Raw genomic sequence first — 26,889 nt, 5'->3', positions numbered from 1 at the left:
TGCTATATAGTATGCTTCTTGGGATGTGAGACAGGAATTTATGGACACACAAATAATAGGTTTGTAAGAAATAATTGAGTAAGGCATATTACATGGCATTTATTTATTTATTGCATCTATATACTGCCAAGGCAGTTTACAATATAAAAAGTAATAAACCAAATAAATGTTATAATATATAAAAAAATCAGACTCCTCTTGGGCTGACTGACGGTCTCTTCACAGGAGTGAATGGTGGGTGGTCCCTTGCCTCTGTTTCCTCACTCCTGCCTTCCCACACAATACACAGGTCTTTCTTAAGCAGCCAAAAGGATGGCAGTTGGTCCCTCCATAGTTTATGGTACTATTTTTCTAACTGCAGACAAGCTGGTCGCAGGAGTTGCAAATTTTGAGGGGGGGAAATCACACGTAGAGTGAAATCCAATATGAGCAGAGTCTGCAGCATGGTCCACATATCACATTAAGCTGCTGTTTAAAACTGAGCTATGGTTTAATGTGAATAAGCATCATGCTTGTGCATATAACTCAAATGTTTCCACGATGCTCCTTTCCCCCCCCCCAAAGTCAGTCATGTCACTTGAACCCAGGTTTGTGGATAGTTTCTATCTAAACAAACCATGAGCAGGAGCCAACGTCTCTCTTTGGCTTACAGCTTGTGTTTTGCTTGTGGGGAAAAAACCAGGACAAGAGCACCTTGTGAGCAGCGTGCACCAACATTAACATTAATTCATGGTGTGGATCATTCACATTAAACCATAGCGTGCTTTAAACTATGATGTGATGTGATGTGCAGACTGGTTCCACAACTTGGAGAGGGGTTGTTTTGATTGCTAAGGGAGTGCGCTGCTGCAGAATATACAAACAAGTTTAGGACAAAAGCAGGTGAAAATAAAACCTGGTTAGAATGTCTGCACAAAAGAAAAGAAACAAATTTTGGCATCCGAGACAGAATTCCTTGGAACAAATACACAAGGCTTAAAAGCTAGTTCATACTTGCTGGAAATAGACACTCACTGGGTGAGGCACTAGCTTTGCATTTCGTCTTTCTGGGTAGATTAATGCAGAAGGATGCTACTGGCCAGTCTCCAAGTCTAAGCGTACTTTGAATGCAGACAAAAGGTAATTTGTGGCCTAGGTTTGTTACAGCAGTAAGCTAGCTGTTGTTTGACAAAATTAGTAACACTCTTCTTGAAATTCAGTTAGGGAGTCTCAGTTTCAGAACAAAGAAGGGGGAGAAAAAGTAAGAACCCTGAGCAATAAGGGTTCACAAGAGAAATAGGCAATCTTTCCCTAGCACAAATAGATTTAAAACCAAGCCACAGAAAACCCTACAAAAGCCATTCTGAAAGCAGCTTTTAGAGTGAACAGCATGTGTTGTATTACAAAGATAGAGAAAATGATTGTTTTTCGATTATTTTGATTAGTTCCAGGGGGAAAAAGGTAGGCATGGTTTTAAACTAATGCCTCAGAGGAACAGTCTCCTGCCTTTGTGCTTTCCTTTAATAGAGGCTTCTCTATTCTTGTCAGTTTCAGAAAAATATTTCAATTCATTTTCTTTTACTTCAGTTTAAGCAAAATTTAGGCAGAATTTGAACCCGCTCAAACAACAGTTAAAGCTTAAAAAGAGGAAAGTCTATTTATACAAGGCTCTAAGAGTGTTTTAAAAAACAGGTATACTGCCTCTCCCTCATACTACCTGTGTTTTTAAACTTATCACAATTTTATGCTACATCCCCACTTAAAAAATAATAATGATTCACAAGGAACGGTATCAAAACCAGAAGGTAAAAATAACCGAGTTTTCTGTTCACAGATTACTCTTGAGTCCTTCAGTCCTTTTAGGGGTTTAGTATAACTGCCTTGGCCAAGGGTTTCGGTGGTAGCCATTATGCAAAAACAGTTATGTCATTCAAGCAACGAAGGTTAAGCATCGCCTAACAGGGTTCTATGTTTTCCAAGCTTGAAATGCAGTTGTGTTAACCTCACAGACTAATCCTGAGAACTCATTTGGTTATTGTAGTCTCAGTGGGATCTACTGTTTGTTGTTGTTTCAATCATGTGTTATAAATTCTAGAAGCTCTTTTCGCTACAGTTTGAGCATCTGGTAAATTCTCTTCCTGTTCTTCGGTCTGCTTCAGCTTAAGAAACACTTCTGATTTCAAGAAGCGGCTGTAGCTGTCGTACTTCATGAGGCTGAAAATCTGAAGGGGGGGGCAGGGAAAACAATCTAGATGAAACAAAGCCTTAAAACACATAAACTAAGAAAGTCGTACAACAGAGATCTTCAATGAGCCCCCAAACTGTTAGACCATAATTCAACATATTAAATGAAAAGAACAAATCTGTGTCAGCTGTACTATAAGCTAAGGAGAATATGTTGTTACTATTACCTCACAATAGCCATCCCAAATAAAATATGATCAGCTTTAGAATTTGTTGGGTAACTACATATCTTAAAAGTATGCAATAGGCAACCCCGTTTAAGGAAGTTTTTTAGGATTGGTACTTTTATTATGATTTTAGATATGTTGTAAGCCACCAGAGTGGCTGGGGAAAGCCAGCCAGATAGGCAGGGTATCATAATAATAATAATAATAATAATAATAATAATAATAATATATAATAATTGCAATATCACATTTTTTAAAAAAATACATCTTGAGTACTATGTATGGCACAATATACTGCTATTCCTTTTTATAACAATCCAATTTAGCCATTGTCAGATAAATGACCGGAAACCACTCTGTTATGTTATGATTTGTCTTATGTAGAAAATATCCCACTGCTGAACTTAGCCAGAACAGCATATCGCCAAATGCAACCAAGTAACTACTGCAGAATCAAAAATAAAAATGAAAGCTTTGTTTTACTAGTTTTTTTTAAGTACAGGACTTCCTAAACACTGTTATTAAGTAAAGCCACTAATTCAAAGTGCTGATTTTGACCTACAAAGCCTTAAACGTCTCAGGACCACAATACCTCAAGTACCGCCTCTTCCCATATGAACCTACCTGGACCCTGAGATCATCTTCTGAGGCCCTTCTTCATGTGCCTCCTCATCAAGAGGTCTGGAGGGTGGCAACACAAGAAAGGGCCTTCTCTGCAGTGGCTCCCCATCTGTGGAATGCTCTCCCCAGGGAAGTTCGCCTGGAGCCTTCATTATACACCTTTTGGTGCCAGGCAAAAACGTTCCTTTTTAACCAGGCCTTTGGTTGATCTGATTGACATCCTATGCCCTTTTAAAATGTGGCTATTTGGGGGCGGGGGGTTATTGGGTTGTTGTTTTTATTTAGATTATATATATTGTGGTTTTATATTCTGATTTTGTTCTGTGAACTGTCCTGAGACCTCCCGGTATAGGGCGGTATATAAATTTAATAAATAAATAAATAAATAAATAAATAAATTTTGGTTTGACTCAGTATACAGGTGTTATTTTATCCTAGATCACTCATTCAAAGTTCCATCTTGGCACAGCCTTCCTGACACCCTGTAGTGCAGTCAGCCAATTGGCTACTGCCAGACTTTGGAACTCCCTCCCTAGAGAAGCTAGACTGGCTCCCTCCTTGCTGTCCTTCCAATGGGTTTTTGGGAATGAGCTGCTTTTAATTAAAGGGCTGGTGCTCTACTGTTTATATTGTAATTATTTTATTGTCTAGTCAGGGGGAAAGGCAGGGTATAAATAAATATATATATATAACAGGGGCCAGCAAACATTTTCAGCAGGGGGCCAGTCCACTGTCCCTCAGACCTTGTGGGGAGGGATACTATATTTGGGGGGGGGGGTGAACGAATTCCTATGCCCCACAAATAACCCAGAGATGCATTTTAAATAAAAGGACACATTCTACTCATGTAAAAACACGTTGATTCCCAGACCATCTGCGGGCCGGATTTAGAAGACGATTGGGCCGGATCTGGACCCTGGGTCTTAGTTTGCCTACCCATGATATATAATAACAACAACAACAACAACAACAAACAACAACTTATGAGCAACCAACAAAATTGCTGCAACCCACAGGTAAGTCTAACTTTGCCTGTTTCCAGACAGGTGGCTCCTAGTACTACCCAATCATTGTTACAAGTGAAATGGCCACTGACTTGCAATTAACTTGTCACACCATCAGGAGTACCGTGTGTGTTTTCTGTGTGCACATCCAGCTATATTTTGCCAAAACCTGCTGCTGTAAAAGGAAGCCACTGAAGCCAGCACATATGCCCTACCTATCATGCTTGCCATTTTTGAGCTCCATAAACTTATTTAAAATCAGTCATTTATTTATCACTATCTTTTATTTTCTAATAAACCTTATTGTATTTTCTTGTTAAGATGCTGCAAAACTATACTACAAATGGTCTAGCAGCATCATATTGCCAGCTCAGACTGAAAACAAAATAGCAAAACAGTAGAATTAAAATCATCATCCTCATCATTATCAACAATACATCAAGGTTGCCAGGAACAGTATATTTCAGGAATGTTTTTAATTTTAAACTAATGAAAAAGACAGACACTTCTCTTCAGGAAGGGTCATTCCACCACCTCTTTCAGGGTACTGGGCATAAGTCCCTCATGTAGTGAGCTGTTAGCCAATATGGTTGTTGCAAGTGTCCTGCTCATGTCCCGAGGCTGCAATAACTGAAACTGATCCCACAGGCTGTAACTGCATGGTACTCCGGGGACCTCTTATGGCCTCAAGTTCAGCATGGATCTGAATGATTTTGCCCCCAAAGTGCTTCATCAATCTCTCACAGCAGCCTGCCGAATGGTCCACAGTTAATGATACCACCCAGGTCTGATGTAGTCGATGTACCACTGCATACAAAAATCTTTTTACAGAGAGAAATTTGCACTAAATGCTAAAGACTTTTCACAAGAATTCTCTTTTTTTTAAAAAAAAAAGGGGGGGAGAATGCAAATTGCTTCAGAAAAGTGGAGAACTGAATTTAAGATTGGAAAAGGAGGATCTGAGATAAATGAAACAGTAATGGAAGTAGAATAGAAGCCTATATAATCCTCTAGCTGCAGAATAATCAGAGTAGTTGTGATGGATTTCATTGCAAAGTGCTTGGAGTCACTAAACTATTAAGGAATGTTTTGCATTTTCAACCCAAATTGGGAACAAAATCTCATATGCAGAAGTTTCAAAAAGTCTGTTTTTAAAACATCATATATATGGCTAGTGGACTGCAGGCTTTTTCTTCTCTTTTTTAGCCCACAGCTGCAGGAACTCAGCACAACTCAGCCATATTGCAACAACTTTTAAATTAAAATGTATCTCTTGTGTTTCAGCTACAACATCATGATTACCAGATAAGGAGCTTGGTGGTGCTGCTTATTTTCAAACCATTAAGATGCCTCGAAGCTGTAATTTAGTTTAAGCAAAAGGAAGCATTTCTAATCTGCCACATTCAGTGACTTCCAAATAAAGGTATCATATTGAGGAACCAGAGTATTATATTGTTGTTCAACAGTGTAACACTTTTTGCATACCACATTTAGTGATTGCCAAAAGAAGATATCATATTGACGGACTAGAGGATGTTGTTGTTCATCATTGTTGCACATTTTGTATACAAAGTTCTTAAGATACATTGAGCAAAACACCAGGCAAACATGGTTGAATGTTGGTATTAGGGAAGGAAAGAGAGTGTTCAGCAGATCGTATGATAGAGATCATATCATAAGGTTTGTGCAACAACAGATTCAGCTATGAAACCACATTTCTCAATGGTCATCTAATGTAACAAACTTCTGTACAAAGAAAACTATCACATCAAGACATGGATATAATGTTCAGGCCTCAAACCCCTCTCAACTAGGTAACTAGTTGGTCTACTACTATGAACTGCATATCAGTGATTTTGGGTTGTTGTGATAAAGACACAACTTATGCCATTTTTCAATTTAAAAGTATACAGTTTTCCCTAGACACATTACCTCAGCCATTACAATGATGAAGGGAGAAGTTTAGGCAGGAGGGGGGTTCCTTCCAGGGGTGCTATATGTATAGCAGAAATAGCATGCACACTAGTACTCAAAACACACACAACTGAGAGCATTGGTAAAACTTTCAGCTTGTCAGTTTCATCAAGGAGCAGAGTTAATGGTGAAGGAAATGATTTCAGAGCACGACAGAAATATATCTGTGGGATTGCATCACAGTCTAGTTACAGGTCAGAGAAGGGCAGCATCTGAAATATGAGAGCAGTGGTGGGGATTTCTCCAGTACTAGTTGGAGGGGTGTGTGGTCACATTTAAAGCAGGGGGGGGGGGACATAACTTGTAAACAATGGATTCCTTGGTTTTTTTAAAAAAATGCACACAATTTTGGTGTTGGACTCTGTAACACAGCTTGGAAAAGGAATGATAATGTAACTGCAGCTTCTAATTGCCTTATTGACCTGAACAAATAATGTAATAAGGTAGCACTAAGAAATATGTTTGTTGATTATTTTTTAATGCTTTGAGCTCTATGCTCTCTGATACTGTTAAAAATTGCTTTACTAAATTATATGTGATTGGGCATTGGTTTGTACCCACACCTCACGAAAGATACTTTATTGCATGGGGTTACTGTTGTGTACTAAGCTTGGATCCTAGAACAATCGGCAAGTAGGATCCTAGAATGCAACAACTAATGGCTTGTAGGAAAAGACTGATCAGGCTCCAGGAGGAAGTTAATCAGCCTATTAGGCTGGTAGGATCGTAGAATGCAACAACTGATTAGCCTGCAGGAAAAGACCAATCAGGCTCCAGGAGGGAAGCAGAATCAGCCAATCAGACGGGACTCATTGTGTAAATAATGTATGTAAAAGCCTGAGGTTTTTTGGTGGGGGCAATTCAATCACTGTTTTACAAGCTGCAATAAAGAGCATGAAATCACTACAGGACTCCAAGTATATTTCAATTACCTTTTTAAAAAAATGAAAGAAAGGAGACTTAAAAGGCAACTAGAATTCAAGCTGCCACAAACTAAGGATGTAATTCAAACCTTCTACCACCAGCAGAGGGGCTCTGTGGAGCCACCAAGGCATGCAGCCCTCCCACTCACCATGGCAGCAAAAGGTGTGGCAGAAGGGGTGATGGGGCCCAATCCATATGTAATAGAATCAAGTCATAACACATATTGAGAATTGTTAATCAATGGCTCTTCTGGCAGCCGTTAACACAACCTTTGCATTTCTAATAACCATCTAAACGAGCTTACAAAGAACTGCTACATTTTAAAATTTGGTGTTCTAAATTTAAAATGCTATCCTGCATTAGGATCCTCATGAAGGAAAGGGAGAGGCATGTGCGGGCCTGCATTATTCTTTTCTTCACTCTTTCATTTTTAATTATTTTATACATACATATATATATATATATATATATGCATGCAGCCTCTCACAGTTCAGGCTAACAGTTTGAAATGTTACAATTGGAAGTATTTGCTCAAATATGATTTGCTGGGGAATCAGGTTTAACATGCATGCCCTCCCCCATCTTTCTTTTTAGTGCAGAATCTCTCCTAGCTCAAATTAGCAAATACAATTGGTCCCACTCATCCTTCAAATGATTTTTTTTTTCAGAGTGATGTGTCAGCTTCCTGTATCTTTGTGCCTTTAGAATTTGGACAATTGGACAAACAAACCATAAAGCCTGCCTGAGCTCCATCTTATCAGTTCATTCACTTGAGTCAGAGAGAAGGGAAGTGACATAACTGGACCATGGAGAGGCAATCATCATGCTGTCCTTGGTGAGTTGTGTTGTGAATTGCTGGGAATTTAGTTTTCTAAACAGAGCTAATCAGGGCTAAAAATTTACTGCACTTGTCCAAGGCTCATGAGGTAGGCTGGATATCTTTACTGTTTTAACGTGATGAAATAAGATTGGGGGGGGGGGGACACACTAAGTAAGCTTGAACAATCATATCTTTGCTTAATAAAATAAAGATATGGACGTATATTTTGGCTGCATATATAACCCCTTCGTTCCTTCCCTTTGTGCAAGCAGTGAAACAAATAGGAAGGCTTTATACTCCCTATAGCTTCCAAACAGGTAAACTGTGGCTAACAGCTTCGGAACAACTCAGGATATTATACCAACTTCAAACCATGGTTTAATATGCTATTTTGATGCTGTTAAGCCTAGACTTCCTGCGTTGTTCTGCAGCTTGCTTGAAGGAAGCAGTGAACGGCTGCAGCTCAGCCATAAGGCTCATTTGTATCTGGGCTTAGTAAGCTGAGATATGATTACCCAAATGCAGCCAATAAAAGCTGGTCCTTTGGTCCTAATAAATGGTTCATGAGAAATATGTTTATAACTCTCATAATTCGTTATGTCAGATACTGGACACTATTCATAACCAGTATAAAGCAATATAAGGCACTTGACTCTAAGCACCCTGCAGTATTTCTCTGTTGCTTTAAATGTAATGAGTGCCAATCGCCAGACCCTTCAAATGAAACAGATTTATGTAGATAAACAATATGAATGTTACTAGGCATATAAGCCTATTTATTGCAATGCTAGGCATATTTACTTGGACGTTTATTTACCTCTGAGTAAATATGCTTAGTTTGGTGTTCTGAGCCTTGCTTTCCTCCCCAAGATTAATCTGTTCACAGAAACTGGTATGACTGTGAAACTGCAGTACAGCACAAAATATTTTTTCCTAGCACAAAATATACAAATTCAAGCTTTTTAAAACTAAAAAAAAAATTACACACAGATAAAGTCTCTGGTCCTCATGACTGAGAAAAAATAACTTAAAGAATCCTTTACCACTTTATGCATATGGGTAGAGAACATCTGATATCAGTGCTTTGGAATGAAGTTTCCCCCATAAGCATTAGTGAGATCTAGCACTTCCAACAAAACTAGGTAACTTTTATTATTCATTTATTTATTATTAAACTTATTAGTTTCTTTTTTTACCAAAGTAACTCAAATGTTTAACAATGTATAAACAAGCAAGCACATACACTGAAGCCAGCATAAAACAAAACAGAGGAAAACTTAAAAGCAAATTAATATTTTTTAAAGGCAGGATTAAAACGTCACACTCACTAAAGGAGGCCACAGGTAATAAAAAGCCAAAGGCCTGGCAGAAAAGAAATGTTTTTCCCTGGTACCTAAAGATATGTACTGATGTTGCCAGGTGAACCTCAGTGATGAACCACCACTGAAATGGACCATTCTCATGTTGCCACTCTCTGGACCTCCTGTTGAGTTGCCACATGGAGAAAGGCCTCAAATGATGGTTGCAGGGTCTGAGTTAGTTCATATAGGAAGAGGTGGCCTCCCCTGGGGTCCTGAGCCATTGCCAGTGTTCCAAATGCACTTTTTGACATATATCAGCTTCTGAGCCACAAAAATAATTCCAGAATCCCAAAGCCTCTGTCTTCCCACAGAAACTTTCAATAAAGTGCCTTAAAAAATGCTTGGAAAATTGTGTGGGGAAGATTAATCACTGTGGAGCTGCACCTACACCAGTGTTTCCCAAACTTGGGTCTCCAGCTGCTTTTTGGACTACAACTCCCATTATCCCTAGCTTGCAGGACCTTGTGTCTCTTTTAGCTCAGTGTTCTTGTTGGTAGCTAGACAGCCACCTACTCAGGGAAGTTTCTGAACCTTACCTGGTCTTGAAGTCTCTGAAACATTAGAGGGTGAGGTTTTTCCAATATTGACTCATCCAAACGGGATTGCCCTTCAACATTAACTTGAAAAGAAGCTTTACTTGACAGGAAAGTCATGTAAATTTCATTTGCCTTCGCTTGCATCTGTAAACAGAAGGACACATATACTAAGCAAGCGTTTTATTTTTCAATATTGTACATCTGTGGGTTTGCTAAAGCAGGAGAAAGGGGAATAATGAATGTTACGCCAAGAAACCACAGTAACAAATGCATTTCAATATGCAGCAGAAGGAAATCCTACAGACTTTTTAGACATATATTAAGTAAAAAGAATTGAATATACTTCTTTGATCTTAAAAAGAATCAGAGAACGATAAGCTTTGTCATCCATAAAACTCTGTCCTCATCTGCAGTCATGTTTTTACTTCACCCCCAATGAGGTTATGTTGTTGTAAACACAAGAGAAGTAGGTCGTATTATTTTCTATGTATATTCACATGATTTTGAAGCATACCTGATAGCTTTGTAGGAAATGCATGCTATGCCTCAAGGCTACAATGGAATCTTTCAGTCAAATTGGTTTCGAAGACAATACCTGTTTCTCATCTTTTATCTTCTTAAACTCTTCACATGCTAGCCAGAACAAAACATTTTCTTCACTAAATTCTTTCTTTAAAAACTCCTGAAGAAAAGAGCGAGCTGTTAGATAATAAAAAACCAGGTCATCATAACCTTGCTAGCCTCTCTTACTATAGGGTAAGTCCTTTAAAAGAGGCCGCGCGGATACAGAGTACACATGTTCCACAGGGCCTCTTTTAAAAGACGCACCTTGTATTATCTTAACTGGAAGGTCTGATGGAAGGGGTGGGCAACCTCAGGCCCAGGAGCCAAATGCAGCCCTCCAGCCTTCTCTATCTGGCCCTCATCACTCTCCACAGGCCAAACCCCCTCTCCCCATGCTGTATGCCTCAGTGGCCAGGCTCATGCTTTCGTCTGGCTGGAATGTGTCCTTGGACTATAATAACCCCTCTAGCTTGCATGGATGCGGAGATGGGCACGTAGAGATCTCTAATTTGAGCATGGCTGGACTGCAGTCTACTGACCAAAGGTAAGTCACATCTGTTACCCCACTCTCAACTAGCGTGTGGCCCCTGAAAGGTTACCCACAAAGGAACTCAGGCAGAAAAAAGGATTCCTGCCACAGCTTTAGAGACTGGAACTTGTCAAACATGATGTTTGTCCAGAAAAAAGTTATCACCTTAACAATTTTTGCCAGTGATTCTCAAGTCTTTTATTCTCACTAAATTTTACTCAAGCCAACCTCAGAATCAATTATTATCTAAATTCTTCAAAATGAAGTAATAAAACTTAATTCTACATTGCGTCTACACCGTATTGTTGGAAACAGTACTGAAGCATATGTAAAAAGGTAAAGGTAAAGGCCCCCTGACAGTTAAGTCCAGTCACGAACGACTCTGGGGTTGTGACGCTCATCTCGCTTTACTGGCCGAGGGAGCCAACATTTGTCCACAGACAGTTTTTCTGGGTCATGTGGCCAGCATGACTAAGCCACTTCTGGCAAAACCAGAGCAGCGCACGGAAATGCTGTTTACGTCGCGGAGATTTGAACTGTTGATTTTCCAATCAGCAAGCCTTAGGCTCAGTGGTTTAGACCACAGTGCCACCCGCGTCCCCACCCCCCAAGCATATGTAGGCGGTAGTAATTAAGGTAGCAACCCTAAATCTCTTGACGCCTTCTGGATCCTCCAGTAAATTTTCTAGCGATGTCGCCCATCTCGTAGTGCCATTTAAACTTTGGTGGCTGCTGCTTGGCTTGCTGTCGCTGTCGTTTATTTCTGAAAAATTAGAAATAAAGTTGATTGAAATATATTTTTTTCACATCTCTGCCCTCTCTTATAAGAACTGGGGGCCAGCTTTGAGACTGTTTAACCAAAGCTGTTTAACCAAAGTAACTGAAAGCTCATGTTGTGCATACATTTCAGTGCGGTGTCATTTAGCCCGGAATAGACCACAGACCTCCGTGTCAGTAGCAAAGGCTTCCTGATGCTCCCAAGCATCCTGGCTCAAGTCCTGCAAGATGCTGTAGCATCATAAGAACACAGAAAACCACCTTATACAAGATCAGATTATGCGTCCCTCTATCCCAGTATTGTCAACTCTGACAAGCAACAGCTCTGTTGGGCTTTGGGCAGAGATCTTTTCCATCATCTGCTACCTGATGCTTTTCAGTGGAGATGCTAGGGACTGAACCTTATACGTACATAATATGTGCTCTGCTGCTGAGTTATAACACCCCTTCCCCAAAAGGAAGGTGAGAAAATGGCCCTGGACAGGCATAGACAAACTGGGAGGAAAGCACCTTTTCCATTCTGCAGTTTTGAAGTTGCCATGTAAGCCAGTAATTTACAAGCAAGTTTAAAACAAAAAACAAGCACTGCCATCTTATTAAGTTCATTCATTTCCTAACTGTACCACAAACTGTCTCCAAGCTCTGCTGCAAAACAGTGGAACTGTCAATGCTGCTATCTGCTTTACATCACACACACCGAACCTATGAGACAACGCTTGGTAAAATGCCAAGACCGTTTCCAAAATTAAGACCTTGAGACCCATGTAAAAGTGTGTGCTGGGGTGCAGGGAGGAAAGTGGCTTTGTTTTTTAGGAAAGGGGAAGGGAGGTGCAGCGTGCAGCTATATGTTGCTTTAGTGAAAAGTTGGCAGGAATTACATAAAACTTTTTTTCATGCAGTTCCACAAATGAACATTTGGTTCCCTCCCTTTAGATGTGTTGGGGGGGGGGAGGGTTTTGAGGTGTAATGGGATTTTCAGATAGGTGTGACTGACAGTAATCACTACACTTTATTTCTGTAGCCTACATCTGTACTGCTGTAGTCTGTAGGGATTCCGTCTCTCTCTCTCTCTCTCTCTCTCTCTCTCTCTCTCTCTGCATCCCATCAAGTTGAGTGGATGTCTTGAGTGTACTTGCCAATAGGGACGAGGCAGCCTACTGCTAAAGTGCCTTTCCACTCTCTAAAACGAGAATCTCTTTGTTGCTGGTTACTGGTTCAATGGAAAAAGTTCTGCATAGGTACACAACTCAAATCAAGATCAAACCAGACATGACACAGGAAATCTGCCTGCCCGCTGAACTAGACAGTAGTGTGCTTGATGGACAAAACAGTGCTGTTTGTTTTAAGGCAGCCTCCTGTGATTCTAAGGCCTCGTATTCACTCTCAGGCATCTCAAGTAGCAAGGCTAGGTGGGAAAATTCTGCCTGAGACCCTGGGAACAGGGTGACAGTGGTCAAGTCAGGCTTATAGTCTGATCATATAATGCAACTTCATTTGTTATTCTGTTTATGGGAAAAGGCATAGTGCTCTACAGGGTGCCAGCTACTCAACCAAAAACTTCATTATCAAAGAATTGTAGAGTTGGAAGGGACCAATATAATCCAATCCCTTGCAATGCAAGGATATTTTGGCCAGCATGGGGCTTCAACCCAGAGATCAAGAATCTTGTGCTCTACCAACTGAGCTATCCCAACTGAATTATTTGCCAGATTTTTCTTTTTACCTGCTATGCTGCAACAGCAATCTGACATGAAAAAATAAAGCGGACTAAAGTTTTTCCTGTTGCTTTATTTCCATGCTAGAAAAGGCTTCCCAAGCCACATTTCTGCATGGCATACTGCTGCTAAAGGCGCAGGAGCAGGATTTTTTTCTTCCTCCAAGGTGGCAATGCTATGAATTACCTTAGTTTTCGGAACACCAGAGAATGAAGAAACAGCAATTGCTGGTTAGCACTGAAGACTTGGGATATACATAACCATGTGGAGACTTGACAGTCAGATGTAAACTACTCTGCACTGACTCCAGTACTGTCTGGAAGTTATCCACTTGTAAGGAGAGACTTGTCTGCATTCCCAAAATATAATAATTTATTTCTTAAAACTAGCTTCTGTTTTTGGCAGAATATTCATACGTTAGCAAACATTTTTACTGCCCTAGCACTGGATATGGCATAAGTTGCATTAGAGAAGAATAAACTCCTTCAACACGAGTTTGCCTCCCTTTATTCATACATTACATTTCCTAAAGCCATGAATTTGGGCAGCAATCAAATGGTGAAGCTGCGGAAGGAGAAAGTTGACGCAAATGTATTTATTTTTTTTGCTCACTACACATTTTTAAAATGCCCGGTTTGCACATTTTTATTTGATTTGATCATTTAATTTCTATACTGCCTAATATATTAAAAATATATCTAAGATGTGTACAGAAAACTGAAGCAACAACAGACAACTTAAACAAAACGTTACAAAAATATAACATTTAAAAAGATTACATTAATACAAAGTTACTAATATATATAAATAAATTTCAGTTCATTTTCCCTCTGACGCACTCTTCCTCTCAGCCTCCGGGTTCTCACCCAGGTTCCAAACAAACTCTCAGCTCACCCACAAATGAGAAGAGTTCCTGGAACCAGCGGACATTGCCCTAGTCTCTCACTCCAGACCTGCTCTTTATGGGCAGGACCAAGGTGTGTGGTACTTCCTCAGGCTGCCCACAGCTGTGTCCCGTTCAGCTGTACACTCCACACCAGTTCCAGGTTTGTTGAGTTTCCCAGGGGTCCGAAGGATGGGGAAAGGGCCCCCTCCACACCCAGCTCTTTCTTCACCCTCTGTGCCCTCTCCTCCTCCAGCTGCCCTGTAGTTCATATTTTCCTGCAATTTTTCCTCTAGTCTTGACAAGTGAGCATCCCCTGCAGTAGTTGCTGCAGCTTGCTGAATCTCACATGTGCAACTAATACCCTATATTGCTCTCTCATATTTATTAAATTATTTGTTTGTTTCATGAGATTTATGATGATGCTTGGTTGTAATAAAACCTCAGCAAAAAGAATAAAACAAAAAAAAAGGTTTCAAGCAACTATTTTAAATATTTTAAAAAAATTAAAATTAACAAGAAGCTGAGGAAGCTATTCAGTTCAGGGAAGGTATTAACCTCTTTACTGAGCTTAGCAAAAAAAAAATCTGCAAATGCAGGATTTGTGTGTGTGAACATTACGGGTTTTTCCCACCAAAGAAAAAAATGACATTGACACATTGTGAGAAGGTGGGGAGGTGGCTGTACCCAGATATATTTTCCTTCTCCCTCCCTCCATTCCTCTCCCATGATCCCTAGCTAGCAGGACTAGTGGTCAAAGATGATGGGAGTGGTAATCAGGGATGATAGGATCTTCAGTCCAACAATATCTGGGGATGGAAAGTGTTGGACTAGGATCTGGGAGATCAGGGTTCAAACCTTCACTCTGTCACGAAGCTCACTGGGTGACTTTGGGCCAGCCACCATCTCTCTGCCTAACCTCTCACAGGGTTGTTAGGAGGATAAAATGAGGCAGGGGACGACCCATATAATGCAACCTTGTGCTCATTGAAGCAAAGGTGGAGTATAAAATTAATAATGCTAACAAACCACAAAGCGCAGCTTCTTCCATCCCAGCAGTACAATGGTACCTCAGGTTAAGAACTTCATTCGCTCTGGAGGTCTGTTCTTAACCTGAAACTGTTCTTAACCTGAGGTACCACTTTAATTAATAGTGCCTTCTCCTGCTGCTGCTGCCATGCCGCCACCGCGCAATTTCTGTTCTCATCCTGAAGCAAACTTCTTAACCCGAGGTACTATTTCTGGGTTAGCGGAGTCTGTAACATGAAGCGTCTGTACCCTGAAGCGTCTGTAACCCAAGGTACCACTGTATAGTGTCAGAAAGGTCATTAAGTTAATTAGACAACTTTTTAGAAGTTCTCAGGGCCTAAACATAATGCTAAATTCAGATGAATACATCTACTCTGGGCAAAAACAAAACAGATTTCATAGGAGCAGACTACAGGAATATATGTAGTTGCTTTAAGATTGTGCTTCTCAAAGTTTCTCTCATTTTAGATGACGGATAGCGGATCAAAGTACTCCTTTAAGATTTGATTATTTCCTTTGTTTGGCTATTAAAGAGTTACTGAATGCCAAGAATAATGATATGTGGAAGTGCTTCATATTTTCATTTAGATTCAGCTTTTGATCTTCTGATGGGAGTGCTTACTTGCTTTGGTTGATGTATCTCAGGAAGTTGTTTATTCTTTTTTTGGAAGCTGATTAGTAGGAAAAATTGACCCAGCAGCAGGAATGAATCGTTTGCTAGATCTGGCTTTGTTTGTTTTGTCCTTTACTAGAATGGCAGATGCTGGGTTTTTAATTGAGCTCTTACACTACCCTATTAATTGTAAGAAAATATATTTCTTCCTTGAAATCTGCAAAAAAATTAGCAGATTATCTAACAAAAAGTTGCATTAGAACATTCATTGGTTACAGGATACTAACTGTAAAAATTATTTTCTTCCTCTAAAAATGCAAATTTGATAGCAAACTATCTAATACAATGTTTCACTAAAACTTTCACTGGTTACAGAAAACAACTATCCTGTTGTTGTCGTTGTTGTTGTTTTGCAAGAACCAACAACTCACAAATCTAATTGTTATGATGCTCCGAGGAGGGAAGGGAAAAAAAGATTCACTACTTGGAACTTATGCAGTGCAAATCTATGCATATTTAATAAGAAGTTAGCCACATAGATATAAATGCTACTTACTCCCAGGTTCGTTTAAGTAGATCGGGTCATTGTGTTTTAGATTTACCTTGTATTTGACTATATAAATATTATGGCAACAGACTACTGCCTTCAGTGGGAAAGCTGTGCATGCATCTTATCCACCCTTCCAGGCCTCTCCTCCTTTTTCTAGTCAATTACATGATATATGGGGGACTGGATGGGGATATGGGATCTACATACAGACTTCCCATTCCCCATAATGACCCATTGTCCACTCACACCTGCAACTGCGTAATCCTCTTCTGAGCCCTATGGAGAATCCTCTACACATGGGCTCCATGTCTGTGCAAAAAATAATTACACTCAAAGAGTTGAAAAAACATAGTTCAATATGTTTGTATGATTAGGATCCCATCCAGTAAACATATGACGGCTGAGAAACCTTAGCCTGTTTATGCCTTTCTTCTTGACTACAAAATGATAACCAAGAACATGAATGCACATTACACAAGTACAGTTTCTTATCTTAAATGTGAGAATACAAGCATCCAAGACTTAGTACAGGATTGTCAAAAGTATTTGTGCATCTGACACAAGTTAAAGCAGGTGGTATTCATAACTGAGGTCACTTGCGTAACTGTAACTCAAAAGGATTTTGTCTCTATTTAGCCAGTACAATTGCAGGTCAACCCATTAAGTTCAATGGTGCTTGCTTTCATGTAAGTGTGCATAGTGTGCCTAGTGTGGTTGTGATAATCAGCACACATATCTAGATGTAAATCTCACTGATATCTGCTAGACTGTCTTCTTCAAAGTAGAAGCTGGTGTAAGCCATAGAACAAAGTGAATACAGAACTTCATAAAGTTCTATTGGCTATTTAAAGCTGGCTCTTAAATTATCTTTTCTCATTACTTACATCTCTGCCCCCCCCCCAAAAAAAGCTGAAAAGCAAGCAAATAGGCAAACAGTTAATGCTAATGACAATAAGCAGCTTTCTCTAAGATAATAATAATACCCTTTCCTTTGCAAACTTCAGCTTGGAATTAATAACCCATGGTGAAAATCATTCATAGCTGTACAACTAAAGAGGTACCGTAAATTCCTCTTACTTTCCATGTAGATAATAATCACTTGAGACGTTCCAATGCCTATTTTCTTCTAGGAGCTGTTGTTTCTAAAGGACATTTCGGCTACAGTAGCTTGTGCTTTGAATGTCTGGGTTTGCTCAAATTACAAGCCCAAACATCCTCTTTTGAATCACTGGTTTCCACTTTTAACTATGAGGAAGGAAACCTAAAAGACATTCTGCACATGTAGCATATTTGGGAGCCTTCTCAAGGTACATTTCATGTTTTTAAAACATTTTTTTTTTTAAGCTAGGTTTAAAGCTAGGTTTTCTCACAAAGCAGAACTCAAATATTATAATACTACACATCTCAACCCCAACTTCTCAGAATCCTTTGGTTTGGTTTGCTCTTTGCAGCCCAACTATTCATACAGACTATTGGGTTAAGATATATTAATCAGAATTTTTCAAATCAATGAAATTATGGGGGGGCAATCTATTTTCAAAGCAAATAAAAAAAACTAATTGGACATCAAACTTCAAGATATTAGTAAACTGGAAAAAGATTCAGGGAATAGCAACAAGTAGGAATGATTTGGAAGTATTTGGAACATATTGGAAACATATGAGAAAAAAACACGAGAATACAGCATTTAAGCTATGGAAAAAATTAGAGGGAAAATAAGCACTATCTGATAAAGCTGCTGTGAGGAAGTTGGAATTCATGAAGAGCAAGAATGGATTTAAGATCCTAATCCAAAGACATTACTAGAAAATGTCCTATTTCTGTACGAATTTCAGATGAATGCATCTAGAATTGTAATACTGAGTTTAGGCTGAATATTTGGGGAAACTCCTTTCAAATTGTAATAAAAACAAATCAGTGGACTTCATGCCTCATATGAGCAATAAATCAGTCAGCATTGTCAAAGGAAGAGTTTTAAAAGAACCAGACAAGCATCAGTCAGCAATGTACAAACTAAGGCATTTCATGCTTATGGTCAGGGGGCTTAAACCAGATGACTTGGGGGAACTTCCACACCCCCTTCTACTTTTGCAAGTTATAGTGTTCTGTTAATACTGTGTACAACCGGGGGTTTAAATCTAAGGCAGGTTCTTTGGGTCTGCGCATCCTCAAAAACTTTAAAATGTGATTAGAAACAATGAAGAAAAGCATTCTTAAACAGGAACTCTAAAACAGAACTACTCTGTTCTACAGTGTAAAAGAAGAAGAGGGGATCATTCAAATCTTTTTGGGTAATTAGGATCTGCACTTCGTAATCCCAAACTAAAACTTTCACCATCAATACTTTTAAAGACAATGTTTACCATAGTCAGATTTAAGATGGCAGGAGATAAAGTATTGTATTTTAGGGAGCTGCTCAAAGGAGACAGGTTTAAACATTTTGCAACAAGCTGGATTTCTCTGCATTTTTTGGTAAGGCAATGTTTTCCATTATGTGCTAAACTTAATGAATGAGCTTGTGGGAGTTTATTTTTGAGAGACTGGAGCAGGGCTTGCTCATTGTGACACCCATCCCTCCTTCCCTAAATACGTTCTTATTTCAAAGTTCTCTTTCTGCCTCCAGTGGAAGTCCAGGTCAGCTGACTCAAGCTGACTTGGGTCTCTTCTCGTTATTCACTCCTGAACGTATGAGACGCGTTTTCCCTTGAAAGGGACGTGCAGACCAGTGGCATCGGGCGCCACCTTCTTCTCCCGGGTGCCGGGCTCCTTTCGAAGCTCCTCGGTGGCTACAGAAGTAACAGCAGCGGGAGCGAAGCCAGCCCCTCGTCTGACTCACAGTCCCGGGCGAGAGCGAGAGCCGGCGGGCGGGCAGGCGGGCACATCTGCACGCCAAAGTGGCGCTTCTTCCACCTCCCATTTCCAGACGCCCTGCTCTTCAGACGGGTCCTGACAACCGCGCTCCTCGGGCAAGGGGGGCGAGAAACGAAGGTTCTCTTCCTCCCTCGCTTTTCCTCTTTTAACACGAATCCGCCTGCCTGGCAACCGCTAGCCAGACAGCCCAAACCCCAGCGGCGCGCCTTCCTCTTTCGGCTGCACGCTTCCTCGGGCGGCTGCTGCTGCTGCCCTCCTCCTCCTCCTTCTCTCTTCTTCTTTTACTTTGCGGAAAGTTACCCTCCTCCGGCTGCCTTTCTCGAGGCCGAGAAGCAAAACGCACAGCGAGCGGCTTCCTGCGTGAGGCGAAAGAGCCGCCAAAGTGGAGCAGCCCCCTCAGGAAAGCGGAGCGACGGCGGCGGCGGCAGCAGCAGCAGTCCCACCCCCTCCCTCGCGAGGCTCAGGGCGGGCACGCGGCGCTTCTGCCCCCTTGCGCTCCGCGGCCGCCCTGGGCTCGACCCGCCTTGCTCTTCGCGGCGCGAAAGCAGCTGCGCGCGTGGGAGAGAGAGACCTTACCTGACGGGGGCCGCTTCCTGCTGAGCCTGCTCACCGCGCGGGTGAACATCTCTCGCCGGCCGTGGCACCGCCGCGGCGAGGAGGAGCCCGGGGGGCGGGCGCCACGTCCAGGAGGAGGAGGAGGAGGCGCTCGCGCTCTCCCTCTCTCGGCTAGCGCTCGCCCGGCCTCCCTGGGAGGCGCCTCGTGCAGCTCCTTGCGCGCTCTGCTTGACGGCGCGCGTCACGTCAGCCCTCGTCTCGGCGGCGAATGGGGAGCGCGCAGAGGGGGGCGTACAGCCGCGAGCGCCAGCTGCGCCTCGCCTTCCTTTTGGCGGGAAGGAGGAGCGGGCCACTAGCTAGGCGCGCTCCTAGGCCCCGCGTCTCCGCAAAGATCTTCGTGCGCTAAGGCCCCTTCGATAGAATCATAGAGTCGGGAGAGATCCTGAAGGTCATCTCGTCCAGGTCCAGGATCATTATGCGCAGGGATCTAACCAACGGGCCTGTCCCGACTGTACAGCTTTTGCGTCGCCTCCAGGCTGCGCCTGCTCATCACGTGGGCGGCCTGGAAACAGAGAGGGAAAGAGCCGAGGCAGGGGCCACTCGCCTCAAGAGCCAGGCCTTTCCTGCAGCTTCAGTTTTATCCATGCAATAGAATCCCTTTTGGGAGTAGCTCTGGTGGAAAGTGATGGGACTTCCTTCCCATGTTGTGCAATTGTGATGGGTTCATGGGGTGGCCATGAGCAAGACTGGCGCATCGATAACAGCAGCAGCATTTGGGAATCGTGTGTTTTCTGCCCAAAGCATGTATCCTTCAACAGTCCCAAGAGCATATTTGAGGTGTGCACCCTCCTTCTCTCAGTGCACGTTTCTTCAGAAGGAGCATGGCCTTCAGAGAAGTTTATATTCTCAAGTAATGCTGGGCTGCATAGCCTAAGGGGGCAAAAATGAGAACCGTCTGTAATAAATGGAAACTTCCTTGTAAATGACTAGCCAAGCATGTCAGTGCAGTTATGAGCATTTTACAGGGGCAGTATCTTGCTGGCCCCAATCGCTACTATTTGCAGATAATGCAAAGATATGGTGCACATAATCAGCTCCCACAAGCTGCATGAGAAAGCAGATATTGTAACCATTAGATAAATTGAATGAGATTGGCACTTTTCTTGCCACCTTGCCACTCAAAATGCAAGGAAAAGCTTGTCAAAATTCTGCATGAAGGAATGACTCTCATACTTGGATTCCCTTTTGGACCAGGTAATTCATAACTGATAGGTCCCAGGGATGGAGGAAGGTAAACATAGCAAGCTTTGTAGTTTATTGACGTTTTTCCATCATTTGTACAATATGTATTCACAAAATATAAGCATACTGTACCAAAAGAGCCAGTGTCTCCCAGTAAACACTGGTCTGCCAGAGCTCCAATTGGAGAACAGTCTTTACCAAAGGTGTCATGCACTTTGAAGAAGCACAAACTCAGGACAAAAAGGAGACATGAGCTAAGAGGAAGGCATGTTTGGCAAACCCTCACCGTGATCAACTCCCGCCCGGAAACCGATGTCCCAACCGTGCAAGGACATGTGGATTCAGAATTGTCCTCTGCAGTCATTTACGGACTCACTGTTAAGACCATGTTCATGGAAAACAATCTTACTCGGTTATGAGTGATTGCCGAAGAAGAAGAAGTCCAAAAGAGCCCCTCCTCTATGACCTGCTTTGGTATAGCAGTCAGAAACAGTGAAAAGCAGCAAACCTGGAGAAAAATAATGACTTTTAAAAAACAAAACAAAAAAAACCTGCATAGAAGTGTTCCATGCACCTGCTATGTCCATCTGTAGTAAAACAAGAGCCAAAACAAGTGGCAAGAACTCTGACTCCATGGGATGGGGATATTTTATGCCAAACCATTTTACTTTCATTCCTCCAGCTTCATTTGAGCAACAAATGCGCTTTGTAAACAGTGCCCTAGTGTGATCTACAGACTCCTCCAAAATTATTTTTATTGACAGGTACAAGGGGTGTTCATTAAACGCCCCTGACGTACTTCCTGTGGATGAGACAAACGAAACTGGACAGTTATTAGTCCTTCTCTACATAGCTACCAGCAAGAGTCAAACACCTCTTCCATCGCTTTATGCAGCTGTGGCGACCTCGTCTGTAGAAATCGGCAGGTTGTGTCAGAAGCCACGACTTGACCTCAGAAATCAGCATTTCATCATCTGGAAAAAGCTTGTCCTTCAAAAATAACTTCATGGTTGGAAAGATGTGGAAGTCCCAACGGTATGAGGTCGGGAGATAAGGACGGTGAGGAAGGATTTCATAGCCACAGAACCATGCTTCCGTCTGAACAACATGCAAGTTGTGAACTGCAGGAGGCGGACACCTTTGGTCAGCATACCATACCACGCCTCTCGATTTTGATAGCCTTCCGCAATTTCTGCAGCAGTGAAGCATAGTATGTTCCGGTAATTGAGGTACCCTTTGCCAGGAAATCCATCATCACTACTCTGCAAAACACCGTGAACATGACCTTGCCCGCTGACAGTTGGACACGTACCTACTTTTGGAGGTGGTGAGGCAGAGTGCTTCCATTGTTTGGACTGGGATTTAGTCTCTGAATCATAATAATGGACCCATGTTTTGTCTTGAGTAATTAGTCTGGTGAAGAAGTCATCATGGTTTTCGTGACCAAAGAGACCATGAGCATGTGACTCATTCCCACTTCTGGAAAGGCGACAGCAGCTGGGGAACCCACCGTGCGGACACCTTTCCCATGTGCAAATGGTCATGGATTATTTTTTCTACAGAGCCCACACTGATCTTAACATTTGCAGCTAGTTGGCGAATGGTTATGTGACGATCCTGCAAAATGGCAGCCTCCACTTGCCAGATGGTGTCTTCATCAATGGCTGTCATCCCCTAGGAATGGGAGACGTTCCACCAAAGTCCAACCACACTTGAACTGACGATGCCAGTGCTTGACTACATCATACGATGGTGCATCCTCCCCATAAATCCCTTTTATCTCATCAAACGTCTCCCGTGGTATGTGCCCTTTCAAGTACAGGAACCTGATGACTGCTCTGCATTCAACTGGTTCCATTATCAGACGGTTATCCACATTAGCACCAGTAACATTGAAACTGTTAGGAGTTCAAAGCTACAAATTACCACATTACCTATGGAGAGATGTATCATTATACTTGTGCAATTTCATCCGCCTACAATAACCGGAAGTGGGTCAGGGGAAATCTTTAATGAGCGACCCTGGTACAAAGTTGCTCTCTTGCGGTGCAATCCTGTGCATATTTGCTAAGTTTGATAGGACATACTGCAAGGGAACATGTGTATCGTATTGCAGCCAGAGGTTTAACCTAGGTGAAATCTAGACACATAAAAACAGTTCTGAAAATGCTTTTTAAAGCACTTTTTTAAAAAAAAATAAATTCAATTTTCCATAAGGCTCACCATTGCCATATAGTGTCACATTGTATATTTCACTTAAAACACATTTAAAACGTTTTATTTGCAGCTGTATAGCTGAGTCCCTACTCTTGTCAATAACCACTTGCCTGATCAGCCTGTGGGGAGGACAAATCAGTTCCAAGTTTCAGGCAACCAGGCAGAAAAGCTGTGTAAAAAGTTAACAGGCAGGAGTGGGGAAATGAGGTCCACTCATACAACAGGCCACTTTACTCCACCCGCCCACCTGCTTCCACCCCTATACCTGGACTGGAGGATTGGGGAAACCCAGAAAAAGGGTTTCAGAGATGGTGGTGTAGGCACAGATGGGGAGGAAAAGATGGTAAAGTCTTGTCCAAGCAGATCTCATTCTCCACACACATACCTCACTTAGCGCAAATGTTGAATCCAAACCTTTAAATTATTGAATTGAAATTGACTCGAATTAAAAACTGCCCAAAGTTCCACAGCAAAAGGAACGTTATTCATTACTCAGAAATTATATTAACAATTTGCAGGTGTAATTCAGATATTTATTTATTTATTCAGTGTATTTGTTCAGTCTGTACATTGACTAAACCATGGTATTGCATTACATGTGAAGCAGCCCAGTGAGTTCTCCGGTCAGCTCTTTAAAAGCAGGTATTTGGTACTGTCAGAGTTGCCTCCAGGTCCCAGCTCACAGAGGACCAACGCTAGTCAGTAATAACGTATAAAAGTCTTTATTGAAGATTAGTTTCCATTTCCAAACCGCAGCGTGCAACTCTACGTCTTAGAACCTAGACCGGCGAAGCTCCATCTGAGTCTCCGCCTCCTACACACCAGTTTAAGACTCTAGCCTTACTCCACCTCTTCCGTTGTTCTTTCCTCCTCTGGGTCCTTCTGCCCCCTGGGGTTTCCTCCTTTCTGGACTCTTCTGACGCTGACCCCCCTGAGTCTTGCCCCTCCTTCCGGCGGGCTTTAGGACCTGGCTCCCTATCCGGGCTACCTGCTGTGCCGCTCGCCTGTACATTTGAACTTGGCGCGCGCGCCCAGCCGGTAACCTTCCTCTCGACCGTTCCCCCGCTCTCCGATGGAGGCGTGGCCAATCCTGACTCATCTCCTCTCGCTGGTGGTGAAAACTGGTCCCGATGCCTGGGACTCCTCCCCCCCACTGCGCTCTGGTGGGGAAGCTGGTCCTGATTTCCAACTGCTGCTCTGGGAGTCCCCGCTGGCCCCTTCCTTCTGGGGTGTCCCCCTTGGCACCCCCCCTTGCCCTGGCCATCGGCGCTCCCTTCTGTGAATCTTCCGATTCACTGGAGAGGCTCATGGAATCCCTCTGATCACTGTCACCGCCTACGCTCCCTTCGGATTCCTCCCCCTCGCTCTCCATTTCCTCCCTCTCCTGTGCCTCTGCTCCTGAGCCCCTGACAGGTACTAAAATTTTCCTTTGAATTTCAAATACCCATTTCAATGTTGAATATGGTAGAAGTGCTTGTATTTTTTGCGCAAGTGCCCCAAAGGCTATTACATAATTTGCTATGTTGCTGTAGTTGTTGTTAAAGTGCATTAATACCCCACCTTTTTCTCCAAGGATTTCAAGTTAGCATACGTGGTTCTCTCCCCTCATTTCATCCCCAGAACACTATGAGGAAGCTTAAGCTGAGACTGCTATCCCTGGAAACTGCTGGTGTGAACTGTTGAGTTGAGATAACATGACTTTGTCCCAAATTTAATTTTCTGTCTAAATCCTTCTCTTCCAGTTTATAAAATTCATCGCATTCAACAACTACAGGCAAATTTTATGAGGTCCAAATGACTTAACAGAACTGAAAAAATAAATCACAAAGGAACAGTGATACCAAAAGGCTTGTGCTCTCCACCCGCAACATTTTATTTGTTATTCTGGGCAAGAATTGTACTTCTCCATTACAGGCGGAACCCAAAATCCTCCTTGTGTGCAGTAGCTTTCTGACTTGCAATGTCCTTTTTTCTCTCTCACTTCTTCCTTGCTTCCTTTTTTCAGTTCTCTTTCAGCACTGCAGACTTTGAAACTGCTGAGCTAAACTTTCCATCCTGGCTAACTTTAGCAAGACCTGCGATATTTTGTGCCTGAGTAATACGTTGTCCAGGAAATATCTAGTAGCTAGAGAGCAAGACTACAGAGTGTTTGCTGGTATTTTTTAATTTTATTTTTAGCTTTATGAACAGGAGTGTGTGATTCTGAACTCATTTCTGTGGTTTATCTCTGTAGATCGTAGCATAAGTATAAATGCTGACATAACTTCAATGTGACGTGAGATTCTCCATCATGAATGAACCTTGCTTGGTACAAGCCTGATACCAGCCTCGTCTCAAAAACGTGCCCTGGATTTATTCAGAGAGAACATCCTGAACTCCACAAACCTTGTAAAATCAAGTTGCTAGCAAAGTCTATTCAAACTCCTGAATGGGGGCCATCAAGGTCATGGTGCAACAATAATAAGGCAGAGAGCAGACAAAGATGGCCAAGTTCAGTAAACGGCTCACGATCACAGTCCTTCACCCTTTTGTTAAGCAAACAGGGTGGCCAGGTTTTAGTCATTTTCTCACTAGGATGGGCAAGGTGAGAAAAGGGCACGAATTGTTCGTTTCAAAGCCCTCCTCCCCCACTTCCCTATTAGGAGGCATTAGCTAAATTAGCTAAATATTGTTTAAAACTCTAGATTCCCGGTAGGCAGCTGGCTCTGCTAGTTCAACAGATCGTACCCAGTGCTCTAAAGGACCAGCATATGTGCACTTAAGGACAGGTGTATTTTTCTGCCAGGCTCTAGTGTGGGTTTCTGTGGAAAAATGTATTTGAAAAACGTTAAGTATTTCTAAACAAAAAAATTCCTTCCAGTAGCACCTTAAAGACCAACTATGTTAGTTCTTGGTATGAGCTTTCGTGTGCATGCACACTTCTTCAGATACACTGAAACAGAAGTTACCAGACACTTCTATATAGTGAGAAGGTGGGGAGGGGTATTACTCAGAAGGGTGGTAGGAATGGGTGATTGGCAGATAGCTGTGATGAGCCTGTTGACGACTCTTAACGACTGCAATAGGTCTTACAGGAAAAAGCAAGGGGTGAGAAGGTGAAAAATGGCTTTGTCATGTATAATGAGATAAGAATCCAATGTCTTTGTTCAGACCAGGTCTCTCCATGGTTTTAAGTTTGGTAATAAGTTGCAATTCAGCAGCTTCTCTTTCCAGTCTATTTCTGAAATTCCTTTGTAGTAAAACAGCTACTTTGAGATCTTGTATAGAATGTCCTGGGAGATTGAAGTGTTCTCCTACTGGTTTCTCTGTCTTGTGATTCCTGATGTCAGATTTATGTCCGTTTATTCTTTGGCGTAAGGTTTGGCCTGTCTGTCCAATATAGAGAGCTGAAGGACACTGTTGGCATTTGATGGCATCCCCACCTTCTCACTATATAGAAGGGTCTGGTAACTTCTGTTTCAGTGTATCTGAAGAAGTGTGCATGCACACGAAAGCTCATACCAAGAACTAACATAGTTGGTCTTTAAGGTGCTACTGGAAGGAATTTTTTTGTTTTGACTATGGCAGACCAACATGGCTACCTATCTGTTAAGTATTTCTGTTACTCTTTAGATCAAGGTGTATTTGTATTTTGCGAGCTGCTGCCTGCTTAAATTGTAATTTTGCCTTCTGAAGTGTCACTTCTGTTTCATATAATAAACCAAGCTTTCTTTA

At 42.0% G+C, this 26,889-nt stretch overlaps 1 protein-coding gene and 1 long non-coding RNA gene across 4 annotated transcripts; one reads left to right on the top strand and one right to left on the bottom strand.

The window, feature by feature from the left end:
* Window positions 1–97: 97 nt before the first annotated feature.
* Window positions 98–23,014, bottom strand: RGS10 (regulator of G protein signaling 10). Of its 3 annotated transcripts, none has more exons than XM_083738640.1 (5): window positions 19,738–23,014; window positions 11,368–11,486; window positions 10,226–10,312; window positions 9,631–9,774; window positions 98–2,201 (listed from the first exon to the last, which is right to left on the bottom strand). In XM_083738640.1, exons 1-5 carry the CDS (start codon window positions 19,784–19,786, stop codon window positions 2,055–2,057), a joined length of 546 nt encoding a protein of 181 aa, XP_083594766.1. In that variant the 5' UTR covers window positions 19,787–23,014; the 3' UTR covers window positions 98–2,054. The 3 variants fall into 3 exon arrangements, with proteins under 3 accessions (XP_083594766.1, XP_083594767.1, XP_083594768.1); XM_083738641.1 differs by lacking the exon at window positions 19,738–23,014 and adding an exon at window positions 17,368–17,483; XM_083738642.1 differs by lacking the exon at window positions 10,226–10,312 and having other exon boundaries at window positions 19,738–19,898.
* Window positions 19,924–26,889, top strand: LOC310844550. The gene is made up of 3 exons (XR_014564181.1): window positions 19,924–23,824; window positions 24,589–26,006; window positions 26,769–26,889. It is a non-coding gene; the product is annotated as an uncharacterized lncRNA (long non-coding RNA).

The sequence above is a fragment of the Podarcis gaigeae genome (assembly GCF_964106915.1).
Source record: "Podarcis gaigeae genome assembly, chromosome: 5".
Classification (NCBI taxonomy): domain Eukaryota; kingdom Metazoa; phylum Chordata; class Lepidosauria; order Squamata; family Lacertidae; genus Podarcis; species Podarcis gaigeae.
Note: the sequence above shows the minus strand (reverse complement) of the source record. Positions and strands in the feature narration are given on the sequence as shown.

Bases quoted from the DNA above. Each gene is read 5' to 3' on its own strand.
- RGS10 (XM_083738640.1), bottom strand. From the start codon at position 19,786: ATGTTCACCCGCGCGGTGAGCAGGCTCAGCAGGAAGCGGCCCCCGTCA. The intron at 9,775-10,225 runs GTATTGTCTTCG...TTCTGTTTACAG, and splicing joins AGATAAAAGATGAGAAACAG to ATGCAAGCGAAGGCAAATGA. The intron at 2,202-9,630 runs GTAAGGTTCAGA...CCCCCCCTTCAG, and splicing joins TTCAGAGACTTCAAGACCAG to ATTTTCAGCCTCATGAAGTA.